The sequence below is a fragment of the Strigops habroptila genome, chromosome Z (genome assembly GCF_004027225.2).
Source record: "Strigops habroptila isolate Jane chromosome Z, bStrHab1.2.pri, whole genome shotgun sequence".
NCBI classification, from domain to species: domain Eukaryota; kingdom Metazoa; phylum Chordata; class Aves; order Psittaciformes; family Psittacidae; genus Strigops; species Strigops habroptila.
The window spans coordinates 82,875,074-82,902,520 of NC_044302.2; the positions used below are offsets into that span (position 1 = coordinate 82,875,074).

A 27,447-nucleotide genomic window follows, 5' to 3' on the forward strand; every position below is an offset into this window, starting at 1 on the left:
AGAAATTTGTCTCTTTCTTCAAACGCTGTTTCCCAAAGTCATATGATTATGTAAAAATATCAGCTTTCATTTAAAAAATAAATAATCAATTAAAGACTTCTTCTCAAGTGAAGAAATGCAAACCCCTCAGGATAAAAGAAAAGGCAACTAAAAAGAAGCTATTAAAAATAATATTCTGCCATGCGGAACTGTGCTTATGATTTTTTAATAGGTTGATTTGGAGTGCAAAGTTTTAAAAAATTACGAGCCTGCGTATTTGCTCCACAGCAACAATGCAATTATTTCAGTACTCCTTTTCCTAAGAGGAAAGTAAAATATTTGTATATCTTAAACACATTGTAAAAGAAAAGTGTAGGCAATTATTCATTTGTGTTTGGCTGAGCAAGCATGGCAGCCTCTGTAATGACTTGGGAGATGAGAGCATGCTTAAATGTCAGGATCTCTAGGAACAAACCTCTTCATTGCTGGTGGGCACCTCAAGGACACAGCTCGCCACCCAGCCGGGGCAGAGGAAGGAGTCAGGGAAGGCAGTGGTGCCTCAGGATCAGGGTCTTTCTTGGGCACCCCGGTGTGTCTGCCCAGCACCCAATTTTATTTCTGAGAGCTGCCTACAGTGGCAGGATTCAGAGAAACTTCCAAAAACTTCGTTAAACTTAGTGGGTGTTTGTCCATGTTACATGTTTGTTGTTCAATTGGGACAGAAAAAGTGTATTTGCTAGGCACTGTTGACAGTCTGGTTGGTTTCAGGCAGATTTCTTTCTCTGCAAAACTGTACTTGTTTTCTCTTTGTTTCGTGCAGTTTTCTCAAGACAGCTAGAAAGGGAGAGTAGTGATTTCTTTATTTATGTCACTAAGCTTTAAAGACAATTTTGACTGTTAGCAAACAAATAACAAATAGGTTCTTTATATGCATTTTTCAAGCATACCCTTAAGAAATCCCTTAAGAAATCCCAAGTTTGTTGTATAAATATTGTGATTCCAGCAAAGGTACAGCTGTCACTCCTTGCGTAGCAGCAAGGCTCTATAGAGTGAGCTGTCAAGTTGCAAAACAAGGAGGAAGAGAGTCTGCAAGTAGCTTTGAGTAAGAAATAAACTTGCTCCAATACCATCAGAAGCTTCTTCCAAAAAGCGCACTAAACATTTGTGACAATGTCCACAATAGCAAACTGAATGTTCTTGAGCCTTCGTTTGGCACCAAGGCTAACTATCACAGGACAGGCCATGTCCCTACTGCTAAAACTCTTATTCTCTAAAACAGGATGGTCGTAGTATGCAGACCACTTATTAGAAACGGTCTGAAGCCCACGCTAGCTCCTGAACTACATCCAGGAACTGGTGAGGAAAGTGTTAATTGACCCAAGACAAATCCATGCCAGGGAGGAGTTTTAAAATTTTACTGTATGCAGTCGAGTTCTGATGCTCAGGAATGTTCCCTCGCGATACTTAGTTTTTTGCATAGCTGTAACCTACTTCTCTGCTTTCATTTATGTCGTTTCATAAGCCAAAGCCCCTTTTGTGACTTGTAAACAGTACAGGAGTATTGATACACAAACTCATCAGTACAACCAGATCATCAGAAAAACTGCCTTTACCTGAAATAATTGACTGCCAACATGCTGTTGACAATGTAATTATTCATGTCAAATCGAATTTCCAAGGAAATCAATTGCAGAACTCCCACTGGGCATAGTAGAAATTTGTCTTAGGCAAAACCTGTAGGTAGGTACAGGATAATTGCCAGACCTCTTCTCAGCACAGTCCATGCGTAACTCTGCAAGTGGATGCCAGAATATGAGTAATGTACGTGCACCACACTTTTTGCATATCTGTAAGTGTCCTGATCTCCTATGCCTGACAAAAGGCACTGGAAAAGAAATGCTTCCATTTTTCTGCTAGTAGTAAAGAGAAAATCCTTTTTCTACTGCAGAATAAAAAATAACCTCTTTTTCAAAGCACATAAACAGCTCATCTGGACAAATTAGTCCTCATGACAATGTACTAGCAGGGGAAAGCTGCCAAGTAATTTTAGTCATAGCCATAGTCATTTAGACAGTAAATCATACACACTTATGATAGAAGACTACAAGTGAAAATAATTCTCAGAGAATTGGCCAGTATTTCATGCAGTTTCTGGTTTGAGCAAAAAGAGGGTAAGAGAGGCAGGAATACAAGATAATCATAGAGGCATGCCTCCATGACTGCCTTTGTCATTTGATAGCTTTTTCCAACACCCACTAAGGCTGCTGAGAGGATAAGTATTTTAAAAACACCATGTCCCCTAGCTGTACCAGAGGCAGCAGTGCTCTGAGGACCACAGGACAAAGTATCCTGTAGCACAACAACATATTCTCTTTCCAAGAGCACCACAAAGCCAAGCCAAGCTGGGTAACTCTTGAATCTGCAAGAGACGCTGTCTCTGGGTGTCTGAGGCTGAAGTTCTAGGGTTAGGAGACGACAAATGAGCTTCTCTCTAAGCTGGCTGAGTCTCACCAGTGTAACTACAGCGGCGTCAGTAGAGTTGTTGTTAATTTATATTGGTTTGCCATCAGAAACACACCCTGTGAAGTGCTTGGGCTGCATCCAGGCAACTCCTGGCAAAGTTTCCCTGGCAGAAGGAAAGCTGAAGATGGTATTATGGACTGTTCCTTTCGTCAGCATAGGGCCCAGTGGCCTCTATCCCCTCAGAGCAGAGAAACCACAGGGTGCTCTGAATTTTTGGACTGGATCTCCACTGCCAACACAGCCACCTGGCAGCCAGGGCAGGGCAGCAGTGCAGGTAGAGTGAACATGCTTCCATTCATTAGCTTTCCCTAGTCTAGTACATGGGGGGATGCTGGAAGTCCTTAACAATGGGAGAAAGTTTCCATGACTGCAAAACCCTTCAGCAACCCACGTTGCCATATTTATGGACATTCCTCACTGTGCTGTGTTTGCGGCAGACTAAAGGAGCTGCAGTGTGTCCCTGCTCTTGAGATTGGCATTCTCCATGTTTAAAATGGTAGACACCTCATCTACAACGAGACAGAGATATGAAATAATGATTAAAATGTCAAGCCCTTCAGTGTCAGAGCAGAAGGACAACAAAGAGAAAGGTGTGGAATTGAAAAAGGAGGATGTAGAAAGAGAGGGAACACAGACAGCCTTAATTTAGCCTTCAATAGTAACAATAAGAAGCAACATCAAGAGCTGCTAGTGAGGCATTTCCATCCAGCAAAGCTGGCTGTAGATATAGGAAGGTTTTAAACTGCACACTAATACAAAGAGACAGAAAATATAGGAGAACTAATACTACCTAACCACATAATCTCTGGAGGCATGCACTTGGAAGAAAAGTACTTTGTCAGGGTTTCCTGAAAACAGTTAAGTGGTCTATAGTTTGTCCCTCTCCTCCTCCCACCTCTACATTACTGGTAGCCACAAGCCAGCTTAGCAGACTCCCTTCACATGATTCTTCTCTTTGACATCGAAATCTGTAGTTTGTTAGAGCATTCTGACAAAGGGAAAAAATTAACCTTCTATACAATGCAATGAACAAAGAAAATATTGTATTATGTACGATTGAAGACCTGGCAAAACAAAATGCAATGTTATAGTAGAATAGTAGAATACTACATATAGTAGAAAACTACATAAGTGACAATAAAAAAATTTTCTAAGTAAAATTACCATTCTAAGTAAAAATACCATTAAATCAATACATCAGAATGGCAGAAGTATAAGAACAAAGGCCATAAGAACAATGGAAATGCAGTGGAAAATATATCAAAACTAGAAAAGTGTACCAACCTTGCAGAATTCTCCTCATGGTACCTGATTCGGTGGATACTTCCTGAAGAATTATTTTCTTGTTTTGAAAGCACTGAGAGATGCAACTACCAGAAGCTGGGCTTTTTATTAACAAACCTGAAGAAAATGGAGTTGTAATGAAGTCAAAGTGAGAGCTAACAACAAATTCACTAATGACCCTGTTAGTGAATTTTTTTGCCACCGCCTGGAGAAGAAGCAAACCTCAGACAAAATCTTGCATAAAGCTCAATGACAGCTTGCCTTGCAAGGTCTCCCAGCTTGAGGCTTTAGGACATTTCTTCTTCATGAAGTAAGTTTCATTTAGATAGGTAATCTAAGAAAGAAAAGTTCGCTGAGGAAAATAAATAATGGGTGGAAGCAGCTAAAGGTGTGAGATGGGATGAAAGTGTACATAAAACTGAGTGGGGAGCCCTGCAGAATTATATAGGAACACACAGCAAAAATAACTAATAATCTCTGAGAACATTGCTGAACAGAATTTGAATACAAAAAGCAGAGATGAAATGTAGGGATACATAGAGTAAGTTACAAAACCATATAATTTTCCTATGGTAAATTTACCACTGAACATCCTGGTCTAACAATAGTACTGTGGTTCATGGTAAATTTACCACAGAAAGACTATATTTTTGGTGACCTCAACTCACAGCTATCAATCTAGTAATAAGGGCAGTGTAAGCATTTTAGGAGAATTTCGTGTGCAACTTAAAAAAGCCAAGATGAATATAAAGATAAGAAGGCATTCCTAAGAAGAGAGAGCTGAAAACCACAGAGCAGTTGGCCAGAGATCTCTTTCAGCAGAAGGTTCAAAATATTGTTAAAACAGGACAGAAATTTCACAGCCATCTTCAAAGCAATTATTGCTTCCTCAGAGAAGAGGCTATTGGATATAGTATGGATATAGTTTGAATATCAATTAATCAGTCTAATACCATGTAGTAAAACATACAAATACTGGCAAAGTGCCAACAAAACAAAATTCATCACATGACACAGAAACTTTGTTAAGCAGGTGGTGAATAGAGTGATCATAGAAAGTCCAATTCTTTGTTTCTTTCTGGTTTGAGCAGTACACATAATTTTGAGCACACTGAATGATGGGAACAGCACAATTTGTATAAATACAACCTGCTATAATGGACCCAGAACTCAGTCCAAAGATAGTCCAAAGTCCCAGTGGGGAAGAATAAGGAGTAATGCAATAAAAATCAACCCAGAGACTGGGATGATATATATGAATCAACATATGATTGTTCACACATCATATATTCTCTGTCAGCCACATTCACGACAGTTCAAATAACCACTGGATGTGGACATCTCACAGACAGTCTAATCAGGGATTTATCATAAGAATGCTCTTATTTGTTCCATAATAAAGTAATTAAATACAGAATATGAGAATATGTATATAACCTACAGCTAGAACCAAATTAGAGGGACACCGAGCATTTCATGGGTCAGGATGATATTCAAAATTATTTTGATCAATTTTAGGATTGAAATACAATTAATAAAGTAGCACAGTATAAAGTAGAACTGTGAAAGACTGAAGCTGTTTGCACAAAATTAAGAGTAGTGGATTAGAAAGTGAGTAGAGATTTAAATTACGGTGTCAATACAAATAAAACTAACATCATTCTGGGACATATTAACAGAAGTGCGATATATGTGGGCTACAGGAAGTAGCAATGTCATTTTCAGTGTCAGGAGAGAAACCTCAGCTGGATAATTATACTGTTTGGGATGCCATAGTTGAATTAAGCTGTGGACAAACTGGAAAGAGGCCAAAAGCAAGCACCATGTATAAGTGGGTTGAAAAACCCGGCCCATGAAGAGAGGTTGAAATGGTTTGTTTAGTCTAGAAAGTGGAAGATTGGTGGGAGACAGAACAGTCTGTAAATGTATAAAATGTCAGTAAGAACAGTGGGAAATTTCTTATGCCAATGCTAAGAGCTGTGCAAAAACATTGGGGGACTGAAACTGTAGGTGCAGATGTGAAACTTGGACTTAGCAAGACAGAATAAAATTAGAAGAACAGTAGTATCACTAGAACAAAAACACAGAAATAATAAGGCAATGCATATAACTTTTTTTTTGTTGTTGTTGTTTTTTTTGTATCAAAATAACTTGGAGAAGGATGGCGATAGATAGATGTTTATTTTGGTAGTCCTAGCAGTATATAATAGACTTCTAGATTCAGTTAGCCCTGAATGCGGCCAGGGATTTCCATCTCTAATCAGAATTATGCTAGTATGGAGGACATTTTACATAGGGACTGGAGAATAAAAGCAACGATTATTCATAGGACATTGGTATTCCTGAAAATGAAGATCAACACTCTTTTTTCATGAGGTGTTCAAGCAACTATAAGTTCGTAACAATTTTAACATGGATAATAAGGATATTGTAAAATGCCTGATCACAGAAAATAAGTTCGGATGGCATGATCATGAGCAGACTATAAATTAAACAGCTGAGTAAAAGCAATATATACAAGACAGAATTCCTTATTTCAGAAGGACACATTTTGATAAATTATGGGACTGAGAATTACTGGGACCAGCAGGTTCGAGGGACCTGGATTGTATCCTGTCAATGGTGCAATAGGTAGCAGAAATCTGTGTCCCAAAAGCAGAGAAGAAAAGTGTGTAGAAAAGGCTTGAAATATAATGGCTGTCTCTCCATCTTTAAAAGACACATTTAGAATACGTAGACAGCTTACAAAATAATTAGCAGAAGTACAGAGAAGCAGAAGAAGTTGTACCTCAAAATCAAGAAGTCAAGAGTAATAACTGAATGTTGAATAATGACTGAAAAGAAATTACTTTCAGGAATAAGGCTCAGAATCAATCTTGGTTAATATTTTCATAATAACTTGGCACAAAATACAGAGACTTTCTGATGAAATCTGCCAAAACAAAAAAATTGGAAGACATTAACAGAAAGGAATAGGGATATCATACAGGGGAAGATGGAATACTTTCGCATCTAGAGTAACACAAATGGGAAAAAAATGCATAGGATAAAAAATTTAAGAAGTCATGCATTTGGGCACTAATAACAGAAAGTTCTCCCAGAAACTAGAAACTGTTTGGAAACAATTATGGAAGAGAAGTACTGAGTTGTAAAGAGTTCTTCCAAAATGACTAGGAGCTTCTAATGGGACACAGCTGTGAATAAAGCAACTGCTGTTCTGTGACATACCAAAAGAGGTATTTCTAACACAAATAGGGCAGAGCTAGTGCCACTGTACAAAGAATTGGCAAAAATGTCTATCATAAAATCATAGAATGATTTGGGTTAGAAAGGACCTTAAGATCATCTAGTTCCAAACCCCCTGCCATGGGCAGGGATGCCTTCCACTATACCATGTCACCCAAGGCTCTGTCCAACCTGGCCTTGAACGCTGCCAGGGATGGACCATTTACCATTTCTTTGGGCAACTTCTTCCAGTGCCTCACCACTCTCACAGTAAAGAACTTCTTCCTTATATCTAACCTGAGCTTCCCCTGTTCAAGCTCAAACCCATTACCCCTTGTCCTATCGCTACAGTCCCTGATGAAGAGACCCTCTCCAGCGTCCTTGTAGGCCCCCTTCATATACTGGAAAGCTGCTGTGAGGTCTCCACTACTATGCACAACTACATACAATTTTATTCACCCCTTTCCAAGGATACACAACTAAAACACAAAAGGAGAAGGGTTAGTATGTTGATGAGAGAAATAGAAAGTGCATTTTACAAGGAAAACTTATAAGGACTTGATTAATCAGAGCAACAAGAGAACTGCTCAGAAACAATAGGAAGATTGTCTATAAATACATCTGAAGAACACATACCAGGTAGAGAAGTATTTAATCTAAATAATTATGCTGGCACAGAACCAAAGGGACATAAATCAGCCATGGGTATGTATATAAATTAGAGATATTAATCATTAAAGCAAACAAGTTCTTGAACTGACTTCCTTTGGGAGTAATGGGGACAAAAAACCGAACTGCTTTTATTGAACACAGTAAGTTTATGAAAGGGATGATGTAACATAGCGGCAAGTGATTGCAGAGATTGAATTCGATGATCTAGTAAGACATCTCCAGCTGTGTGTTTCTCTGTTATAAAAAAAATTCATGAATTCTTTCTCCCTGCTTCCATCAAGTTAGAATATAAAATGTTCAGTTTCATTTGCAGGTTAGAGAACAATGTCACTTACTATTAAGGCACTGGCGCATACTAGCTAAGAAAATTTTCGAGAACCACTTGAGCAAATATTTGACATGGCTTTTCTAGGTGTAGTTGGACAGGCCTACAGAATTGGGTTGGTCTTTTGAGGTCCTTTCCAATGTCTATGTGAAAATATAGGCTTCTATCTTTCTGGACCCTGGCTTAGCAAAACAGCAAAAACCCAAAGTTATTTCTGAGAAAGTTGTTGAGTAATTTACACTCTGTAACTTTTGGAGACGTTTGCAGTGGTACATTATTTATTATTTTTCCAGTGTTCAAAGTGTTCTAGGAAATTCATAATGCAAACTCAGTTCCCAACAGGAGATCGAAAGCTTTTGGCTTTCATACCTGGGGAGTCTGGTATACACAAAAGAAAATACCATTATTGTATTTAGCCTTTTTTAGCAGAGAAAATGCAGTTTGGTGTAAGCTCCATCGTAAAATGCTTTTCTTCTCTGAACTTCCTCCCAGAGTGGCAACAGGGTTCTGTGTTCCATCATTCTAGACCACTACCAGGGACCATCAATAATAAACTACGATGATGAGAATGGCAAAACATGTATGCACATTGCTGCTGCTTCAGGCTACAGTGATATTATTAGTGAGCTGGCTAAAGTCCCGGAGTGCAACCTGCAGGCCCTTGATGTGGATGAGAGGTAACCATGGAAACTCTGAAACTGAAATTGCTGCTTCCTTTCTATTAACCTGAGACTAGCTCTGTTTATTCTATAATGGTGTTTCCTGTTTCACAGGCCATGGTCTAGTGCACTAGACTAATGAACTGCACTTAGGGAGAACCGTGCTTGCTCAGAAGCAGTGCAAAGCAGTCCAGCTCACATGTATCATACCTAGTATACTGACTAGTAGGAATGTTATTTAGCTTTGTGTTTCTGGTAGAAAATGATAAAATTATGTGTGAAAGGACTGTGTCACCACTTGACTTAACTTCTTTCAATCAAAAGTGAACATTCTTTTCAAAACAATAGAACAGGATCCTATAACTTGAAGCTAGGATCCTGCTGCTATTTGTATTTAAGAAATGGCAATGTTCCCTTGTTTCATTTAAGAATGAAACACATTCTTATGTGTTTCATAAGAATGTTAACACAGTATTCCTATAGGACGAAGGGAACTTCACCTTCCATTTTGATGGAGCCTTTGATTTCTTCTGGGATGACATCCCTATATCATAAGCGCAGAAGAGTCATCTTCTTTCCTGTTTTTCAGCCCACAGCTACCTCCCTTGGAACTTTGCTCTAAAATTTATTTAAAGCAAACAGAACCAGCTGACTCTTCACATTGCTTATCCTGCTCAGTGCAGCAAAAGCCAACGTTTTCTTGGCTTAAGCCTTCAGGTACTTAAAATAATAGCATTCTTCATGGAAAAGTGCAATAAAATGGAACAGAAATAAAACCCATAGGGTTCTGGAGAAGTTTCTAAACATCAGTAAAACGTAGTTGAGAAGGCTGTGTTTCTACAGAAAAAAGGGTGAAGGGAGGAGTTTAACTACAGTGAAGAGCTCAGTAAGATATGACCTCATATTACACATTCTCAGATATTTCCATAGAAGATATTATAGTTGAAGAGAGGAAAAGATAAGCTGTTCACTATAAATACAGTAAATTTCCATTCTATCATGTTTCTGACTGCATCCATCTGAAATCACTGGGATTGCAAAGAAACAGGCAGAGAAAAGTCAATTTTATTTTTTATTCTCGCAGCTTTCTTATGGCGTTTTCTGTGCTTCTAGATTTTTCATAAAAGCAAAGTAATACAATTACACAGATTCAAGACAATTACATCTGCTCCAGTCTGTGCCCATCGAAGAACACAGAAACTGACAAAGAGCCAATAACAGCCTGGTAGATGTGTCCAGTGTTTCTCATTCACCCAGAGGAGGCTTCTTTTGCAATTACCTCCACGGAGCCACCTGAGCTAACCATTGCTAATTGTGTTTGATGTAAAGATAAGAAGAGCTTGTCCCTATGCAGTAGACACTATGAAGATCTTTTTTTTTCTAATTCTGCTTTGAAAACTTCAGGGACTCCTCCCACTCTGCAACTCCAGCAGCTGAAGAGATGCTATTATATAGCATATATAGGCATTTTGCAGCCCCGTATCTACTTTCTCTACAGCTAAATAGTTGCACATAGATAGAAGCCAGTCTGTGACCTTATTACCACCACTGGCAACTACATCAGCATGGGGTAAGTCACTGAAGAATTCCATAAAATGGATGTTGTGGATCTGGATAAGTAGCACAGGAGCACACCTCATTATGTCATCAATAGTTTAAATAGTAAATTTATCCATCTGTTTTAATGATACTCTTTTTCTGTAGGACGCCTTTGCACTGGGCTGCAGCAGCAGGGAAAGCTGACTGTGTGCAGACACTGCTAGAGCTGGGGATAGAAAGCAACCCTCGAGACATCAATGAAAACACTCCTCTGACATACGCAATGTACTGTGGGCATACAGCATGCATTAATCTGCTGGCTCAGAACAGGTAAAACAAATGTTCACATCTTGCTCATGTATTGCCACTGACTAGAAAGCAAATATATTGCTTTTTGTTTGCTACTGCAGGGTTTGAGCCATGGGTGATGTCTCCTTGATTCATACGCAATACTCAGTTTAAGTTTTCCACCAAAGTAGCAACATTAGAATTAGTCATCTACTGAAAACTCATCACTGAGGTTACAGTGCTAGTCTGCCAATCAGCAGGGGGTTCTGAACCAAGAAGATGTGAGTATAGAATCATAGAATCATAGGATAGTTAGGGTTGGAAAGGTCTTGCTCAGTTACCTTCACGCAGAAAATTTATCTTACGGAATAACTTCCCTCAGTATTACGCCCTCAGTATTATGCCTTCCACTTTTTTGAAATCTCTGTGCACTAGCTGTGTGCTCATATAATCTGACAGAGGGATAGACTGAACACAAAAGCAGCTTTGCCAGATAGATACATAATAAAATAAATTTCAAGTTTGCATCCTCAGGATAAGGGTTTGGGAGTGTTTTCCTTATTTAGTTCTCTACCTTGATTGTGTTCTTGAATTCTTCTTATTCTGATTTTTTTCTTTTTTCTGTTAAAAAGTATAATTCTTTTACCATTGCTTGTGATCTTCCTCTCTCTTTGTATTTCTCATGTTTCAGCAGTTGTCATTTAATTAATTTCAGCTCTTCAGATTTGGTAAATGAGCATGCACTTACAAATACACTTATCACATTTCTTTGTGCTTTCCCCTCCTTTCCAGTCAGCAGTTAGTATTATTTCCTATGTTACAAATTGCGAGACATGGGTAACATTTGCCCTCCTCCTCCTGCACTCTGCCTGTCAGAGTAGATCTGAAATGTTGGTTACCAAAATCTGAAAACCCCTACTAAAAACACCACAGCATCATCACTGCAGGTAATTATCTTGATAGATCTGAAACTTCGCCAGACCTCTTTAGCACAAGCAAGGCAAGAGAAAGGGGAAAGGGTAAAGGAAAAGGGAAAGCAGAAAAGGGAAACAGGAAAAGAAAAAGGAAAGGTAAAACAAATGGGAAGGGGAAAGGGGAAGGAAAAGGGAAAGGGAAATGGAAAGGAATGGTCAATTAGTGCCTTTGTTACAGTGTTAGCAATGACTGTGCTGTTGGAAATCCTGTTTTCCAAATACGACATAATACAAAGACCACTTAGTTTTAAAGGTCCCAGCATGTTATTCTTGTTATTATTGGATTTTGCTTCACCATTAAGAATAATAATCCTGCAGCTGGTAGATGCTGAAGCCAGGAAAGTTTGTTTATTATTTTTTTCCTGATAGGTGCACTGAGCCTCCATTAAGATGAGTGTAAGGCAACAAACCCCATAAGAAAAAGTGAAGTAAATGGTATCATTTATAGTCTGTGTTAATTACAAGCCTGCAGTCCTAATTTTCTGCCTCCTTGAATGGCTCCTGCAAATGTGTCTGAACAACATATATTCCATTACATGGGCAAACACAGTATTTTTTTTATTACTTGGCAATAATGACATCACCTTTTGGTTTGTAATTCCAGTAGATCTGAGCCAGTTCAACAGTTTCCCTCACAGAACAACAGACCCCCAAAGAAAGAAGGACGATTCAGTATACTGAATCACATCTTCTCTTTTAAAAAGAATAAAAATGATCAAAAAAACAGTCAGAAGGAGAAAAGCAGAGACCGATATCCTAGAGAAGAGAGGTCAGATGTAGATGACATCATCACCACTTTTGATTGCGTTATGGACACAAACTGCAAAGATAAGCGCATGACCACCATTGGCTTTAAAAGAAGGAGCACAGACACAAAGTACCTCGTACCAGAAAAGAAGCAACCAGAGTGTCAGAGTCTTCTGCCCGTTAGAACCCAGAGCCTTCCCCCAATCACTGTGGGCAATTCCTTCCTAACTGCTTCCCGGAGCACAACGTCAACCTTCTCCTCCAGCACCAGCACCCGCTATTTTGCACACAAGTCTCTAAAGAGGCAGAATGAACACAGCTTGCTGGAGCCCAGAAGCAGCTGCCAGGCTTTTTTCGATGGTCCCTGGAACACAGACTCTAACCAACTCTTCTACAAAGCCTGCACTAGGGCTCCTTCAGACAAACTGATAAATGGCTTAAACTCTGATAGATCTCACCATGTGCGTTTGTGCCCTCCCCACCTTCCCTCACTTCCCAGTTCTCCATCAGGTAATTTCTTTTCTATCTCCCAAATCCCATAATGTCTACTGATGTAGCAAGTTGAGTCAGAAAAAACAGGTAAGTCTGACCCATGACATTTCTATTTCTTTAATATCTTTTTCAGTTTCTTCTCCCTGTATGTAGTAGCAATTGCAGACAGCATATGTACAGAACAGCAGCTGACAGCTTAAGCAAGGTGCTTAGGGGTCAGAAATGAGAGATTTAAGTAGGCCTGATGAGGAAATAAAAATACAGGTAGTTAGGAAACATAGAATGTACCTGAGTAAGGTAAGTGTCTTCAGATTATATATGTGCTTTGTGAATTGCATGTTAACACCCACGGCCATACCTGCTGCCTTGTGTCCACATTTAGTCCTGTAACTAGACATGCAAGGGAATAGTATTGCACTCAAATCTCTAACTGTGCTGAGAGCCGCTTCTGGATCCAACCAGATAAGTCCATGTATGTCACGCTGGACAGCTCTGCACCATGGCAGTTTTAGACCATAGTGTCACCCTTTCCCACCCTTCCGACCCCAAGTGCCAGCATTTTGGTTGAAGGTGCTGCTCTTACAGTTTTTCCAAAGCTGAGTTCAGGTTGCTATATTTATAGAGACAGAGTAAATGCTTTTATGTTGTGGTTTGGAAACTGTAATGCAACAGTAATGGGGCAGAGCATCAGAATTCTGAAGTAAACTCAAAACCAGGGTTTGACTGGATTTGGGATATCTAGTACTTTGTTTGACTCATATCCATAATTAAATGAATCTGGCTGGCTGGCCTTCGCGCTGGAGTTTACCTCAACGTATCAGTGTCTCCAACTTCATCTCCTTTGGGATTAGTCCCATGCCAAAATTAAACACATCTAGCATGCTTTTCAACCACTGTAATACCCAACAGAGAATGAAGCAAGCAAAAGCAATCCCCAAACTTACCAGTACACCATTACAAGAAGTAAACATTACACAATAAGTTAATCTACTCTCACCCCAACAAACATGAGCTGCTATCTTCTAGAGGAAAGAGGAGTGAACAGAAACCCTCTCTGAAACGAACACTCTCAGAGGTCAGGTCACTATTTAAACTTGCACGACAGTGCAAACTATGCTGACTTCTAAGTGAAGGGATCTATAAAATAGAAAATCTTTGTTCAAATCTCTAATAATGAGAATAGAGGTGGCAATTTCAGAACGTCTGGTCATTCTACGTTGCACAAATAAAGGCTGGAAATTTTACCCTGGTTTTTAGGGTAAAAAGTAGCTATTCAAAAGTTCCACTTCCTGAACATCAGGCCACATTCCTGAAAACTTGATAGGCCTGGTCTATAAGTGTCACTACTTTTTTACTATGCACTCTTCAGCTATTCACTCAACCAGAAAAACCCCAAACTCCACATGGCTACAAGGATTGCTCCAGCATGACTTTTTCTACACTGAACTCCTCAAGGTTCAGCTCACATGTGGAAGACAAGAAAATCTGCAGGGCTTTTTTACAACCCAAATATAATAGGGTACACTGAGGCTGAGATATTTGAGGGCTGTTGACAGCAGAGGAGGAATAAACTCAATCTGGAAAAACCAAACCTGGGGATAACTATAGGGAAACATTTCTTGATGCGATTAGCTAGACCATGAATGCATTTGATGTGGGAGTAACAACCATGTTACTTAAAATGTGACTATAGATTTTTCTTAAGACTGTAGAATACTGTATGGTTAAATCTTTTTTTGCTCTGGACAGGACAGGTTTCACAGTTTTCTGTGAACATCCTATGATAAAAAGTTGCAACCAGCTGAATCAGGACAGACCCTGTGCATCCACTCAGTGCTCCATTACCTGCAGAGAGACTCAGTATAGCACCCACAATCTACATGCATGAATAAGGGAAAAATCACACCAATTATGGGAAGTTGTTACAATGGGAGCAGTCTTTGCATGTCCAAAGGAAGAGTAAGTCATTTTATCTCTAACAGTTTATTATCTCCCCCAGAGAAAATAAAGCCTGAGCCTGCTTTAAGCCCAGCTCTCTGTGTACCAGCTCCCTTTAACAAAACTTTCCAACAATAAAAAGATTCCTGTAGCTGGCAAAAAAGCCTCCCACTGAAGTATATGAATTAAAAGCTTTTAAGGAGGCAGAGAGTGTCTGACAGGAATACATTGCACAACCCAGATACTGTACAACATTTCTTCATGATAAAAAGATCTGCTTATCTTCTTTCATGCCTGTGTGTGTGATTTAAACCTGTCTGCCCCTGTAATTAGAGCCACCTAACTTGCTGTGAATTAGAGCTGCATTTACTGTATGAGCTCCAGGTCTCAGAAGTAAAGTAAACCTGGCTCCAGCCCAGCCAGCAGTGCTGTGCAGGCAGCTGCCTCCAAGGAAAGATATTTCCTCATTGTTTCTTTCTTTCTGCAGAAGGCCTAGCTAAGGGAAAAAAACATCATCTGGACTCTTAAGAACACTGAAGTGTTAATACTGCATTTCTCAAGTCATGACTGCGGGGGCTGAAAGTAACTCCCCAGTCACTGAATATCCAGGGCAAGATTATGGGTATCAATAATCTAGGGGAACTCAATTTTAAAATTATTTTCTCAGCTAACACCTAGAATTGATTTTCCTGCATGAACTTTTCTTAAAGTCAGAGCTGAGTAAGCTACTAAGGCAGCTGGCACATAGACTGGGATTTTTGGAGGTATTTTGTTCTGGTTTCTGTGCTCCTGGAAATGAAAGATGAGTCAATTTACTAGCTGAGCCTTTGCATTTACACAATGGGGAGAGGTTGCTGTGGATAGCAATGAGACTTACCTTACAATCATGGCACTGGTTTCTCTCAGAATAACTACTGCGCCTTGCCCTCCACTGGGAAAAGCAAAGACAGACTATCAAAAACTACTGTCAATATTGCAAGAGTGTTTGCCAGCCACAGTGCTGAGCTGGCATCCACAATCCAAAACATTTTGTATTTATGCGCTTTTCAATCATCTCTTTTTGCAAAATGTACTGCCATGTACTTTCCACAGGGAAAATGGTGCAACTAGAGAAATTCCAAGTGATACGGGTAAAAGGAAACCTGTCTCAAATGTAAGGCAACTGTAAGCATCCCCTAACCAGTGGAGCATTTTCTTTCTTTCATTCATCTTTTAGATTACTAACCTTCACTAAAGGTGGTACTTTTTTACGGGTTTTGTTACAGCAGCCCAGTACCTTCTATTTGCTTGAACAGGTAATGGAAAAAATAGGCTATTATTAAGCTTATGTTGGCATAATCAATATGGTATAGTCCAACAGGAAGCACTTCTTGGCCAGGAAAGAATAGAGCAAAGATGATCAGTGTAACTGTTTCTTTCTCAAACTGAAGGACTGATTTACAGTGGGACATTCTTCATAACATTTACAACTTTTCCATAAAACACACCACAATGTCGCTCACCTACCTAAATGCAAAGAAAGAACAAAGAACAACCTGTAAAAAATGTCGGTAAACAAAATGAAATGCAGACCAGTCCTGCATTCTATAATAATAAAATTGTCTCCTTTCTATTTCATTAAAAAATAAACATCGTCATAAATATGCTTTGGGGGATGACAAAGATGATATATTAAAGAAAGGAAAACTTTTTTCTCTGATGTTATGTGGAGCAGATAGAAAGGAAGAGAAGAATACTTTCCCTTGATGCCAGAACTTTTAGACATAAAGATTCTTTTCCGAACATTCATATCAGTCTTGCAAACATGATTATGCTTTGTACTGTTGTTTTGCAGCCAGATATCTCCATTTATGAAATAAACATATCTCTTGATAGAAAGAACCCCCATAATCAAGGCCATAATGGTACATACATAAGCCATTGGTTCTCAGCATAAGCATCATTGAAACCAATATAATTCAAATTGCACTAATGGGAGCAGCAGGCTTGATACTCTGCAATTTTGGAATTGATGTATTTATTTCTTTGTGCACAGTGGATGCAATGTCTATAGAAGAAATTTCCCAACTTTTACACCCATTTTTTGATCACCCTGGAGAAGTGTTAAAGGGTAAATAAAGAGTAAAACATGGGAAAAGGGAACCAAAGTCTGTTTATAATAGACACAGCTCATCCGTAAGAAATTCTTCAAGTTTTATCCCAATACACATCAGCTTTACCCATGGGATCCAGTAGATTGATCCAATGTCTACCAACTGTCGTGGTCTTTGGACCAGAATTTTGCTCCACGTTCAGCTGTAGGCTGCACTATAACATGGGGGTTTGTCCAATAAAGACCACATTAGCTCCTTTCATACAGAATCCATTTGGTCAGTAACATGGTTACAGCAGTCTTGACAATTACTTCAGTGCACATCTAGGAAACTGTTCTACAGCTATTTTCCTATAGCTTTATCTTGCACAAGCCAGCAATACATACGTATTTTCAAGTAACTACAAAGCCACAAAAGCAATTTACATAATTCAATTTTTTTACTATTGCCTAAGATGTCCTACTACATCCAGTCTATGTCTCCCTTTCTCTCTGCGTGACAACAGAGCATATGCTTGCTCTGCAGCGAGCTATGTTGCAGTGCCATGCTGGATGAGCAGCTGTTTGGCAAGACAGCTCAAGACTCCTTACACAGCTCGTCTCAGATCTGGGGATAACAAAACAGAAAAATCTGGGGACTCAAACATCACTGAATAAGATCAACTCAGGAAGATGAGCTGGTGAAAATGTTGATTTAGTGCTTGAATTTCCTCTTCATTTGATGTGTCATTTATGTAGCAAAATGCATTACATCATCTATTGTATTTTCTTTTTTAACAGTACTAGAACCAAGTTAATTTTAATCTTAGCCAGTGAGATGCCACAGTTAGCCAATTATTCTTTCTTTTTCCAGTATCTGTTCTTGGAAAAATGTAAATGCCATTAACATAGCTTAATAAGGATCAGTAACAGTTTCTACCAGTTCTTCTATGTTTTCACCTGCGGTAAAACTCTCTCAGAGCTCATCTTTACTGCTGATAGATTTCCACCAATCTCATTTACCAACCAGCAGTTGAACTGTATTTGTGTTGTAGTATTTAGAAAGGCTGAGACCCTACTAGAAAAGTTTGCAAACGAAAGTTTTGATTCTGAAATCAAATCCATCTAGTTGAATATTTCTACAAATTTAGTGTCCAAATATTCTTACATGGACCTAGATACTGGACTGTGTCGGTTTTAAAACCAGTTATTATATTATACGAGAGAAAGTGATAAGGGTATACATGAAGATTATATTAAATCAGTCACTCTTTTAAATGAATGTAGATAGGAGAAAAAAAAAAAGCTTTCTTCCATCAGTGGTTTGTTGTTACATATATCTGAGAATTACTAAGTTTGGGGTTTTTTCTAAAAGCCAGAGATATACAGTGCGTCATATTATTAACAATTATTTTTCATACGGTAACAGATTATTTTTTCTTTCACAGGTAAAAGTTTTCAACAGATGTCCACAGACCAACCCAAAATAAAAAATAATACTCCTGTACAGAACAGTCTAGCTCCCATACCCAACCACTGTGCTCACAAAAGTAAGTACAGCCAAGTCTCAGTTACAGTATCATACTGTGTACCTCCAGCACTGGCATTTGAGGGTCTGAGAGAGGTCTCATGTTCCTTTTTTCACAGCATCATAGAATGGCTGAGGTTGGAAAGCACGTTTGGAGATTGTCTAGTCCAACTTCCATGACCATACAGAAGTCACCTACAGCAGGTTGCTCAGGGTCACATCCAGCTATGTTTTAAATAACTCTAATGATGGGGGCTACACAACTTCTCTGGGAAGCCTGTTCCAGTGTTTGACCACCTTCAGGGCAAAAATGTTTCTTCTTAGTTATTTGCCCATTGACCCCTTTCCCTTCATAGGATACTACTGGGAAGAGTCTGGCTCCCTCTTCTCAAGGCTGGACAGTCCCAGCTCTTTCAGTCACCCCCTTGAGGTCAGACACTCCAGTCCCTTAGTCATCTCCATCACCCTTTGTTGGACTGTTGCTCCAGTATGTCCATGTCTCTCCTGTACTGGAGGTCCCAGAACTGGACACAGCACTCCAGATGTGTCTTATCAGTGCTGAGCAGAGGGGAAGGATCACCTGCCACAATCTGCTGGCAACACTCTTCCTAATGGAGACTATTGGCTGTCTTTGCCGCACGGCCACATTGCTGGCTTATGTTCAGCTCATTGCCTACCAGGACTCCCAGGTCCCTTTCTGACAAGCTCCTTTATAGGTGTTTGATCTTGGTGTAGCATATATTGGTGTAGGGACCTACTCCTGCCCAGGTGCAGGACTATACATTTCCCTCTGTAAGAGTCTTGTCCACCCATTTCTCCAGCCTGTGAGGACCACTCCTCCCAGTTTCATATCATTTGCAAATTTGCAGGAGGTGCACTCTGCCCCATCATCCAAATCACTAATGAGGGCATTAAACAGTATTACCCCCAGTATCAGCTGCTGCGGTATTCCACTAGTTACTGGCCCACCTTCAGGCTGTGCTGCTGATCACAACCCTTTTCTCCAGTAAGTTTCATAGAGCTGGGCTAGTAGAAGCAATGTACATCAATACAGATGAAAGTATGGTTCTACTTTTGTTTTCCAGAGCAGAGGTGACTGGAATTCTCAGAGACACGATTTTTTGCTCTTGGTTTCACTATCAATTGCATATATCTGTACGACTCTGGAAGCTTTTCATAGGGGGCAGGACATGATGTAACATGGTGACTTACTGGATGTAAAGAGATGGATGACAACACCCTAATGACTGCGTGGCAAAGAGAGGTCAGATATGTGAGATGAAAGCCAGGATAAGTAAAGATTCTTCTGCAGACAACATGAAAAATATCATGACACAGATTTTTGTGTCCTTTTGCCAGCAAAAAATAGAGGGAAGAGGATTAGAACAAGAAACAGTCATTTTCTGAATGTTGCATAGGTGAAAAGATGGTCTATCTCTCCCTGTCTTAAGCACAGCAGATAGACTAGCTTTTACATGAGGATGGGAATCATTCATTTCTCTCATTCTAACAGCAACTGGTTTGGGTAGCTTCTATAACACAGGAACAAAAATCAAGCAATGAAGAGAGCAGCAGCCTTTTATTCCTCTGTGCTTTCAGCTAGCTCCTCATTCCCAAGGCAGTAAGAAGCAAGGTCCCAAAGCTTCACCTTGCTCCCACAGCCCCGGCAGAGTGTCAAGAACTAGTGAGTGTCCCAGGCTGGATCCAGCCAGCAACTGGGGTGTTCTTCACATACAAACACTAGCCCTTCTCCAAGCAGTGTCCTGCCCTCACATTCTTGTGCTCCACAAGGCACAAATCCCCCAGTCTGTTTTGGATGAGGATTTCCAGTTTACTATTTGTCATCCTACAGATCAGCCAGGTCCTAAAGCATTCGCTTTTCAGAGTTAAATTTAGGATTCATTGCCTCTTATGAGTTTCAGAAGCAATTCTGCAGTTACAACAATATTACTAAAAATGAAACAGCAGACATCATAGCTTTATAGGGAACATCAGACTGGGTAGCGGAAATACAGAATCCTGCACTGCTGCTGCACAGTAAGTCAGACAGGAAGAAGAAAGTAGAGATATGTGGAATACTGAGGTGGTATTCCTTGTCTGCTCAGAGGAAAGAAAATAATCTAACTGCTTTCAAAACCCCAGTTCCAAGACTCCTATTTTTAAGCTTTCTACTAATGTTCTCTGTGTTTTCTAGTTAAAACATAGTTGTAAGCAAAATCCTAAAAAAAAATTATTTCATAATCACTGGTGTTCTTGCAGTAAATCGTACAAACAGCCAGGATTTTAGTTCTAGTCTTATGCAAAAAACCTGTGTTTTACAAGTAAGATTCAATTATCACAGTTAATAATCACAGTTTAATTGACTAACACAGCACAGATACCCAGGTGCCCATTACTGCTTGAACATCAGTTTAAGCCAATAAGAGAAAAGAGAAAAAAAAAAAAAAAGTTATTTGCAAAATAGATTACATTTCCTCTTTGTTAACACAAATGACACATTTGACCTTGGAGTTTTCCAGATATCTGTTTTAGAGCCAAGATTTCACTCATCCTCCATCCAGCCATAAAAATATTACTGTTCTGGACACAGCCTTTCTCCAGGCAAGTGGCTCCAGCAATGAAGTTTGAATATAAACATTTTTTTAATACTTTTGTTACACAAGATGTGTGTTAAAAGTATGTAATAAAGCCAGTGGAAAACAAAAGCAATCAGGGAGCTAGAACAATAACATAAGCACAAATTAGAAAGAGAACTGAAACTGCTCAGAGATTAACAGAAAGCAGAAACATCTCCCAAAAAAGGAAAGGCAATGAAAAAAAGGAAGAGATGTTAAGCAAAAACATTTCAAAATACAAGTTAGAAAGAGGATAACAGTAATTAAACAGTAGCCTAGGAAAAGAGTATTTGAGTGACTTTAAACCACAATTTATAAACTCACACCCTCCAGACATTCCCAGGGCCAAAAAGGTCCCTCAATGGCTTCTTGAGCAGCCTCAGCACAGCCTCGCATCTCTGTTATTCTGCATGCTGCTGCTCCATCCCCAGCACACCCTTTCTATCTCACCACATGACTCACCCAAGGACCCCTGGAAGACAGGCTTACAACTATCACACACTGCTCACACAATGCCAGAATCATTTTCCAAACAAATATGGGACTTCTAGAGAACTCTCTGCTGCTCTCACTTCTTCATGTAGCTTAGAAGGTCTGAACCCATTTTTTTGTTGAACAAAAAAAAAAATCTATTTCTGTGGGTCGCTTAACAATATTTTGGGTTGATCAGTGGTTGGTTTTCCTGTTATTCATCATGATTCTTCTTTCTCAAGCTAAAATCAAAGGCTTCCACAAAGCACCATCCTCTCTGCAGGGGGTCTACCATGGCCTACCATGGTCCATTCCTTGCAAAAGTAAGAAAGTCTGAGAACCATTCCTTCTGCTAAAGTACATGTTCCTTGGGCAATGCCTCCCTGACAGCCTTACTATTGCCTCTGCAGTTTGTAATAGCAGCTACTCAACAGTCACTACTGCGTGGAAAAGGTTCCCTGAATTAGTAGCTCTCATTATATCACTAGGTCTTTGGTGGTTAATTCTGCCCTCTGCGAATAATTAATGGTGCTTTTGCTTCAGGATGTATGGCAACCAGCCTTAAGGGTTGTGTCTTTCACAGTGCTGGGTCCAGTCTCCTGTGTTTTAATACATATGCTAAAACTAGTCACTACATGCGTTATTTCAAAGCCATCCATGTACCAGTCCTGATATCCTCATAGAATATCCCAAACTGAGTACAGTATGTAAGACCAGGTAGAAAGCCTTGACATTTGGGTGCTGGTTTTTACTTCTTTGAATGAGCATGGGTTTGCGATGGCTACCCGGTCATGGTCGTGAAGATAAACTACCCTATGTTTGTCCTACTTAAACACATTGTTAAAGGTTTATGTAGTACAGAAAGTGTTCTGGAGATACTTTACACAGGTGTAAACTTTGAATCCATGCACATATGCCTGTGGTCCAAAGAGGGAAACAAGTGAGCCTCTCCATATGCATTTGGTTTACACACCAAAATTTCAATGAACTCAAAGCATTCTATCATGTGCCAGAAAACAAATGGACTCATTTATTGTATTTAGCCCTGTCTGATTCACAGACATTCAATACAAAACAAAGCGAAGTATTAACGGGGGGGGAGGGGTGTTGTTGCTTTTTTGTTGTTTTATTGTTGGGTTTTTTTCATGGAAAAGAAAACTAAGTGATTTCCTGAAATTCTGAACATGAATGAACCTTGAATATAGTCCAGAAATCACATCACATTGCCAAAGCTTTAGTAAACACTGCCTGCTTAGGCCATCAGAACTTGAATTGTGCTGAAATTAGCATGAAAAGAGGAAAAAAAAACCCTACCTTATTTTTTATGAAAATTTGTGAAAACATTAATAATCCTTCCTTATTAAAACTGCACAATTTCTCACTTCTCCTGCATCCACTCCAACAGTATCCCAGTTATTCTTTTTCATGTTGCTTGATGAGCAGTGAGAAGGCAGACTTCATAGGTTCAAAGATCCACTTCTGAAAAACATCAACTGTAGGCAGGATTTCAGGCATTAAAGATATTTTAAGGTAAGTTAACTAACTTGAAATTCCTTATGTCTTGTTTTCTTGACTTATAATTCTACAGGCCTCAATAAACTCCATCCACTATTCTATTTATGAGATCAATGAGTGTACTAAATGTCTACTTTGGTTCGGGGATTTTCTCTTTAAGCTCAAAATTGACTTGTAAGGTCCAGGTTATCAGAGGTGGATTGACTGTAGTAGTTACTCCATCTATTATTCCTAATAAAAATGAATTCGTTTATCAGTTTACCCTCTATTAAAATGGTCCAAATATAGGTTAACTTCAGATGTTTCTCTGGAAGTACACAGGATTTTAGTTGGGTTCAGAGAGAATACTCTTCTCGAGCCCTCATTTCTGTAGAATTTCCCTGAACCTGTACCAGGAAAATTTCTGAGAGAGACCATGAAATTGGAATAATCTAAGGAGCTGCCAGGAAAAATGCAAACATGAACATTCAGGTTTACACTGGAGTTGATTAGGAAATGGAATGATAATGACAGGCTGAGATGGTCACCTTTTGAACAGAATGCTTTACAGCAGGACTCTTCCTGAATGTAAAGGACCAGGATACAGGCATGATACCTATCTGAGGACAAGTGGTTGGGCCAGAGAATGTTTTTTAACACCTGACCACTAGGAAACGTTTGTAGTTAGTTTCAAATGATGAAGGCAGCAAAATAGACAGATAATCCAAATAACCTTCTGGAGGCTGCCATGACTAGTAAGATGAAATTCAAACTAGGATATCTCTGAGTCAAAATTAAGAGCCTCTCATGTATTTATCACAACAGATGCAGATGGAAGGAAATCACAGCTGGAATGACAATGCAACCAATGAAAAATTAATGTGAAAAATTTCAAGGAAGATTCTGTGGTGTTAACTCCAGTAGAGAACTCTTCATATAGTTAAACTGAAAATCCCAAACTGTATACAAAAAGCTTGAGAATAAAATGGAGAATTAAATTAAAAGAAGCTAATGCAATTCACAGTAAATTCCAAGGCGGAGAAAAGCAGGTCTACAACTAAGGTTTTGAACTTTGCTTTTAAAAAAACACAGGAAATTAGTTAGTGAGTTGCCTGAACAAAGGAAGTTGAGGATTTCAATTTAGAGAAGATTCAGAACTATATTAAATTTAAAGCACAAACAATGTTACACTGCTGAGTGTGAGGTGGATATTAAGGATGATCTAAATCTACAGTTTCTTAAAAGAATTCTGACACATATGAGACATACAACTGCTGTGGTTCCTGTGTTTCAGTGTGGGTTTTAGTGTGCTTCAGGGTAATGGTCTAGTTTTGTGGCCTGTCACTTGCAGCGCACGTGTGGATCAGTCTTCATGGTTGACTGTGCCTAGAGCAACCTAGACAGTGTCCCATGTTCTTCCATTTCATCTTCCCAAGAATTTACCCTGGGTAATAGAGCATCCTTCCACATAGGTTTTGTTAAAACAATATATTTCCATGGAACATTTCTGTTTCTGTCAGCCTGTGGTTTTTGATGAAAAAAATGTCTTGTGTAAATCTGTTCAAACAGATTGAGTCTCCTTCAGACAAACTATAGATTCTCTGCTTATCAAAAGTAAACCTTTGAACTTATCAAGTCTCATTGATCACCAAACATGAAGTAAATCACTTAGGTTTACTGGAACACTGGAATTGTTTTCTTCAGTTGAAGATTAGCTCCGCCAGGCTTTAGAGATTTTTTAAATCATATTTTGATCACGTTTTTCAGATGCAGGTTTGAGTGCGCACAATACAGATAAGCAAACAATTCAAATAACGTAGCAAATTCATTTGTAAAAATGCCATGCTTTTCACTGCAATGCTTTTCACTTTCTGTCCACTCTTTCTCTCCTTTTCTTTTTCCTCTAGTTCAGCTACCATCTCAGGGTGCTAAGAAGTTTAAGTCCCTGCCTTTAAATTCCCCAAGGACTGGTGCAGTTATTCTCCCACCAGCCCCAACCTCCAGATCCCAGAAAAGGGGGCATTCTCAGAGTCATTTGCTCTATTCCATCCTGCCTGGTCTATCAGGAGAGCCTCTGAAACAAAGCTGTGTCCTACCTGCTATCCCAAGCCAGAAGAGATCGAACCCTGCAGAAGAGCTTGAGAAATCTCTCACCAAACTAGATGCTTAAAATTAACTCATTACACTGGCCTCAATCAGTTGAAATACATCTAAGAGCTTGCTACAAGATAACCATATAGTAAAATCTCATTAATTTGCACTAATGATGCTCTTGTGACCTGGAGTGTAAATGAACAAAACCCAAGAAATGGTAGCACATCACAAAAGCTGTACTGTGTATTTATATAGGCATTTTCATTGTAGTTTTCATTTATGAAAATTACTAAATCAATATTTAGTGTGCTGTAAATCTATTTTGTGAATGGAATCCTCATAACATGCAATCTTGTTGCAGCAATGTGCTGTTAAGCCTTTCACAGAAAACAGAATCAAAGAGTAAGATTTTCTGCATGACTTAAAAGTCAGAAGAAGGGAAACAATCTTACAGGGGTTCTCTGTAAATGCAAAGGTGCTGATTCTGAGCCTGTGTGCCATCAAAAACATGCTTTTGAAATTAAAAGCTCAAAATAAAATGCAGTCTTAGAAAATAAGGGGGTTTGGCTCTTTGTTTTTCACATATTTTCTGCATTGTAAGCTTGTGGGTTTTGAGAATTCAACAAGCTAAATAAGTACAATGAAATGCTAATCCCTTTGGGACAGACAGGGCTATAGCACACCCTTCATTGCACTGACAGATTTACGTCTTTTTCATTTAATTCCTCATATTCCTCAGTGACAAAAATGCAATTATGCATTGTTATTTTCATAAAACAAAGATTTCACAGTCGTGAGTTATGCGGCATTATTTCATTCCTTTGATCACCAAACTGAAGAAGAAAATCAATATCTAGACTGCTGTTCATTCAAGAGCCTTGGCAAGTGTTATAAGCCTTTGACTAAACATTTCTCAAGACTGGCCTTTCCTAGAGGCCGACAAAGATGCCAGCCTCTACTTGCTTCAGGATTCTTACCTAAATCTTGCTGCTATTACTCTGGAGACTTCCCCACTTCTGATTACAGAGGGGCTGTGGGCATTACTGTGGGTGGGGGAAAAGGGAGCATAGTCCCCTTTTGTAACACCTTCTATAAGCCCATTTCTAGTAAACCTGTCCCACATTAGGTCTCCATCAGCAGCTCTTTCAACCAAGATATAACATTTCTGTTTATCTCTAGATAATTTTTTATTAGCTGTACAAACGTTTATTTTGCGTATCACAGTAAAAGACAAACTTGACATGAAAGAGAAGATAATCATGCCCCAGTAGCTGAAGTTTCCAATCTCCTTGTGGTAATGACTGTAAATAGAAGGATGGCTAGTGGCTGTTACAGACAGTCCCAGAAAGGAAAAAGCAGAGCACAACAACAGCTGTTCTGACGCAACACAGTGAAGAGGGAACTTTTGCACACAAATAAAAGGATATTTTATTTTTAAACATTTAATCCAAATGTAAGGGTATAAAGCCCAAATTCAACCAGTGATGTAATCCTCCAGCTTCTTGCTGAAATCCATGAGAGTAAAAAGCTCATGTGCTTGGGCCTGACAGGCAACGTAGTCCCTAAGGCTAGGCAGAAGAAATATTGCATGAAAGGAGCATTCTCTGCTAAAGAAAAATCAATTCTGGCATGCTGTGTATCTGACCAATCCTGCTCAGTCTAGTCTCACTGAAAAGTCCAGAGTCCCTCCTACAGTATAGCAGACTGATATTTGTTCCACAGGTTCCTGAGCTCTCCAGAGCGCCTGAGCTTCTCTGGAACTTCACCACTTGCAACCCCCACATTCTCTAATCTGACTCCAGCCCTTTTGTACCTCTCTCTCCCTGTGGCCACACAAGAGCCGAGTGGTTCGTAAGTCAGTTCCTAGAAACACTCAAACTTCAGTGCAGACCTTAAGCCACTATAAAACGGTACAGAGCAGATGGTTCTGGTGCAGACTGCAGAGACAAGAAAGAAAAACTAATTCATACATCTCTGGCTGGCAGCAGATAATCTCTATGTCAATCCTAAGCATCAGTGTAGACATCATGAGAACGAGGGTTATCTTCACAGAGTGAGAGTCCAGAGTACCCAGTCTGGCAGAGGTTAATTATCTTTAGTTTAACACACTCTTGGGAATGGATTCAGCGTGTGGAAGGAAGAGAAGGCCAAATGGCACAACACGAAAATTCCAGTGAGGTCAAATGTTTGTATCTCCATTGCCACTCTAGCCCTTTTGAGTGGGTAAGAAAATGGAGTTTTTGCTATCAACTGGAATGCCTCAAAAGATGTAGGCCATGTGCTACAACTCCATTTTTTCCTGAGTAGAAGGGGATCCTCATTGCTTTGATCGGCTTTGAGAGAGAGGGTGAATTTCTCATCTCCTGTGTTACTGTGCCAGTCCAGAGATGAGGAGAGTCCTGGGCTGCCTGATAACAATCATGCAAAAGCTGTGGTGGTGCCCATTTGTTTGCCAGCTGCGGTTCCATGCTGGAGCCAAAGATACAGAATCAGTCTGTGTTGGCTTTCCACAGAGGCTTGAACAAATTT

The 27,447-nt window shown here is 39.4% G+C and overlaps 1 protein-coding gene across 2 annotated transcripts in view; it reads left to right on the plus strand.

Moving 5' to 3' along the window:
- The window catches only part of ANKRD55 (ankyrin repeat domain 55), a 46,345-nt gene extending 20,729 nt beyond the window's left edge, over positions 1-25,616 (plus strand). The window contains exons 7-11 of one of the 2 annotated variants that reach the window (XM_030512654.1): positions 8,501-8,685; positions 10,372-10,536; positions 12,073-12,725; positions 18,165-18,266; positions 24,732-25,616. In XM_030512654.1, the coding sequence (XP_030368514.1) occupies positions 8,501-8,685; positions 10,372-10,536; positions 12,073-12,725; positions 18,165-18,266; positions 24,732-24,994 (1,368 nt within the window). In that variant the 3' untranslated portion in view covers positions 24,995-25,616. The remainder of the gene's footprint in view (positions 1-8,500; positions 8,686-10,371; positions 10,537-12,072; positions 12,726-18,164; positions 18,267-24,731) is intronic. The other variant, XM_030512655.1, reaches the window with a different exon arrangement.
- The last annotated feature ends 1,831 nt before the right edge of the window (positions 25,617-27,447 follow it).